Genomic DNA, 3936 nt, shown 5'->3' with positions numbered 1-3936 from the left:
GCGGGCAAGGCCGCGCCCGGGCTGGCCGCGGATCCCCTGCCCCCGAGCCGCTGTGCAGCAGAGTGAGAGCAAGCTGCTACCTCACTATTCCTTTAGGACTGATGTTTCCTTCACCCTCAGGCCAAATGGACCGTCTTCTCCCTGTGTGTCCATTCTGACCTTTTCGTGGCCGCTGTCACCTACCTTTTCCTCCGTCCCCGTTCTCCAACCCCCCACGAAGGTAAAGCCTGCGTTCCCTCCTTCCTTGAACCTTGAACCCAGCACAGTCTGGGCTTCATCAAGGAGGTCATGACTCCTTCCTGGAGGGAGCGAATCAGCCCGCAGGATTTTTCTAGACCGCTGAGTCCAGGGCACGGACTCTGTCCCTTCTACAGTCTCGCTTGGGAATTACTGTACCCTCAGGGCTTCCTGGTGCCTCAGAATTATCATCTGTCCAAGGCGGATGATCATTGCCCTCTGCAAACCCACTGTAAACTACAGGTCGGCGATGACCCAGAGGCCTGCAGAAATTGGTCCAGCTTCCCCAACAAATGCCTGGTTTGGGGCGCCACCTCGTGTCCCTCAGAACAAACAGCACCCAGTAGCGCAGATGGTGGTTCTGAGGCAGGTGTGAGGTCCATGCCCAGATGCACTTGCTGGTGTGGATTAAAATCTACGAAATACATGGACGATTAATCAGTGTTAGGATCTGTGTTTTAACTTTATGCACAGTCCACCTGGTATTGTCTACATTTGTGCGTGGCGGGAGCGAGGTATACTCAGCCTGCAGCAACGTTAGTCTGAAATCTCTCATTTCCCTATTGCTTGTAGTAGCAGTTACCCGTGTGCTGTCACTGGCAGGACGGAAGCAGTGCGCTGACCCAGGAAGGGCGCACGGTGCTGCACATACATACGAGTCTTTGTTAGTATTAGGGACACTTGTTTTGTTTGTTTTTGTCATGGGGCCAGTGCACTAGCAGAGACACACACAGAGACAGAGAGACAGTGAGAGGGAAAGTGAAAATCCCTCCGCAGGGGATACAGCCACGACACAATCCCTTTTCTGTTTTCCTCCGGGCATTTTGGAGCATGCACACAAACATGCACAGTGTGCATTTCAAGCCACCAGGTCCGGGCCTCGAACCATGGTTGACCATGTGGCAGTCCAGCGCCTCTAACTACCAGGCCACCTGCTGATCCCTACTAGAGACACTCTTAGACCAGCAGTTGTAGGCCCGGGCCCCTAGCTTGCCCGCAAGGACATACACAATGTTGCATGACGAGCTGCTGAGTTGAACACGTACATGGACTATGTTTGTATATACATCCTTTCTCCTGACGTGTGCTAGGCACTGTTCTCAGGACTGTCTAGCTGCGAACTCTGACTTTTACCTGTGAAACAGGCGGTGTCACCACTGTGCCGATGGCAAGACCAAGCTTCATCGCCCAGGTTCCCGAGCTGAAAAACGCCAAGCAGCATTTGAACAAGACGTTCCACCTCCAGGCCAGTCCCGTTCGTCTGTGCGACCTCTGTGTTTCCTGGATCGTTCTGTAAAATAATGAGGAAAACATAGGTGCCACATGTGACCACGGAAACTATAGACACTCTATGTATTCACTGAAGCCACCTACCGCCCTAGGTCAGCTGACATAATCCGAATTTGGTCCCGGTGCTGTCTACGTGAAGCAGCTTGAGAGGAGCTCAGTGTTACACAGCACAGGGCGAGGGAACCCCAGGGTCCTTCCCACGCACCGGCCAGCCTCGCCGGCCTGCCCTTCGCCAGCGAGCAGGCACCGACGTACAGAAGTGCGTGATGATGTGCGTGATGACGCCGGCGCGTCCCTGCCCTGTCCTTCCGGGTGGGCGGTGTGGGGAGAGGCCGCGCACCCCGCTGGGAGCCACGTCCTGGGTGGTTTTCCCCGTGCTCGCTGCAGTGCAGGCCCACATCCCTGCAGGGCAGAGGTTCCGGCAGCACGTTGCCCAGTTTCCTTTCTCGTTCCAGGCGTCACGCTGGTCTCTGCAGACCCCGGCCCAGCTGACCTGTTCGGGATCTCGTCTGCCCTGCCTGGCCAGTGCTGACGCAGGGAGGCACAGGAGGGCCAGGCAGCGGGAGCTACCCAGGGAGCGCAGCCGTCCAGCACCGTGTGTGGGGACGGCTGGGCTCGAACCCCAGCCCTGATGGCCTGACAACCAGGCTGGGCTCATGGGTGCCTGCCCTGAGCCCTAAGGATGGAGAGCGATTACACTGTGGGGGTGCTCGCTCGCTCTCTCTGGCAATTAATAAGGAATGAGGTCTCAGCAAGTCTGAGCCTTAGCGGAGTTTTCAGATGAGGAGCACTGGTGCACACAGCATTGGGACAAAATGACACGTGTCTATTTCACTTCTTCCACTAAGATACGTCAGCATGCCGAAGGTGCTGCAGGAGTTCGCACTCTCAGTAATTTCTCACAGTTCCTGTACCCAAAGTCACACAGACAGATGGACGGTCAGCGGTGGTTTTCACCAGCACTAATCTCATCACACTATTAATTCCCAGGGGACACGAGCGACACTGGCCTGGTCCGAATGCGATTCCAGGGACCCACAGGGCCACCTGTAGTCTGCCAGTCACCACCGAGCTCAATCTGTCTAGCCCCTTGTTTCCACGCTCTGCGGCCGGCATCTTTAACACATTTTCATGCAGACATATCTAAGCCAAAGTTCCTGGTGAGTTGTAATACTAATATTGCTCCTAACTATAAATAAATAAGTATATTGAATTCATGAGCATAAAGTTTACCTTGCTTTTCTCTCGAGGGAGGAGTTGCGATTCCTTGGAACCGGATGGTGAAATAAGTCTGGAGACAGACTTTGGACTGGAATTCAGGGAATGAGGTGGGAATGCTCCAAGGTGCTGTCTCAGTGATGTGTTCTAGGACTTTTCCTTTCTTCCTGTTCAACATTTTACTGCCTGTTTAGTTTTTTTCCTATTTCAAATCTATGGCTCATCTTCTAAGTCAAAGTGTGTTTTAGGAGCGGCAGCTGCCTGTTTTCCATCTGTAAAGTGTCAGCGAGCCCAGTCAGAGCGTGCTCCGTAGTGCACAGAATTGCTCCTGGGAGTAACAGGACTTCTAGGGGCTGAGTCAGTCTCTGCACTGCAGCATACAAAAATAAATAAATGCGTGTTTTCTTTGAGAACAGACCTGTGTCCCTAACTGCCAAGTCAAGTGGGGGTGTCTGCAGGCTTAAGGGGTCTCCCTTCTTCTCTGCTATCCCTATTCTTGAAGGCCAGACCCCTGCTGTGCACAGCTCAGAGGGGAACCTGAGAGCTTTTGAAAACAGCCTCATTTCTGTCTCTAGAGAAGTGAAAGAGGAGCCCCGCCCCCATCTATGAAAAGAGGGATTTGAGTTTCAATGTCTGCAAATCAAAGATTTAAGTCTCTAAGTCCCCTATGACCCAGGTCCTCAAAAGGTTTAGGAACCCCCTCCCATGGCACCCTAACTCCTGCAGGCTGGCCTGGAGTCCTGGTCCCAGTCCATGGCTCCTGCGGATCAGCACGCAGAATTCACACAGGACCTGTGTTACTTCCCTCGCGAAGAATCAGCATTGCCGGGAAACTTTGGGTGCAAACCTTTTCATTTTTGTCCCCCAAACAAGGGAAGCATGTGTCTAATCACTCCTGAGAAGAAGAACTTCCAGAGGCAAAGGAGCGAACAGGTAATTTAGAAGAAAAACAGAAAGTGGTCTCTGACAGCCCTGGATCCGCTTCGGAGTTGGGGGAGTTGGGGACGCCTGGACGCTTTGTCTCTGCGGCTTTGGACAAAACAAAGGGCGAGCACGAAGCCTGAGGCTTCTCGGATCCTTTCCCGACCAAGCCCGGGTGATTCGGTGCGGGGCATCTTAATATTTTCCCCCCTTTGTGAGGTGGAACAAACACAACCCGGGCGCCGCGCAGCGGCTCGGAGCCTGCCAGCC

The 3936-nt window shown here is 53.8% G+C and overlaps 1 protein-coding gene across 3 annotated transcripts in view; it reads right to left on the bottom strand.

Moving 5' to 3' along the window:
- Positions 1-1474, bottom strand: part of HFE (homeostatic iron regulator) — a 13946-nt gene extending 12472 nt beyond the window's left edge. For all 3 annotated transcript variants that reach the window (XM_027766024.1, XM_027766025.1, XM_027766026.1), the window contains exon 1: positions 1372-1474. In XM_027766024.1, coding sequence (XP_027621825.1) covers positions 1372-1459 — 88 coding nt within the window. In that variant the 5' untranslated portion in view covers positions 1460-1474. The remainder of the gene's footprint in view (positions 1-1371) is intronic.
- Positions 1475-3936: the final 2462 nt, after the last annotated feature.

The sequence above is a fragment of the Tupaia chinensis genome, unplaced genomic scaffold, assembly GCF_000334495.1.
Source record: "Tupaia chinensis unplaced genomic scaffold, TupChi_1.0 Scaffold140356_1, whole genome shotgun sequence".
Classification (NCBI taxonomy): domain Eukaryota; kingdom Metazoa; phylum Chordata; class Mammalia; order Scandentia; family Tupaiidae; genus Tupaia; species Tupaia belangeri.
This window is presented reverse-complemented; position numbering and strand designations above follow the sequence as displayed.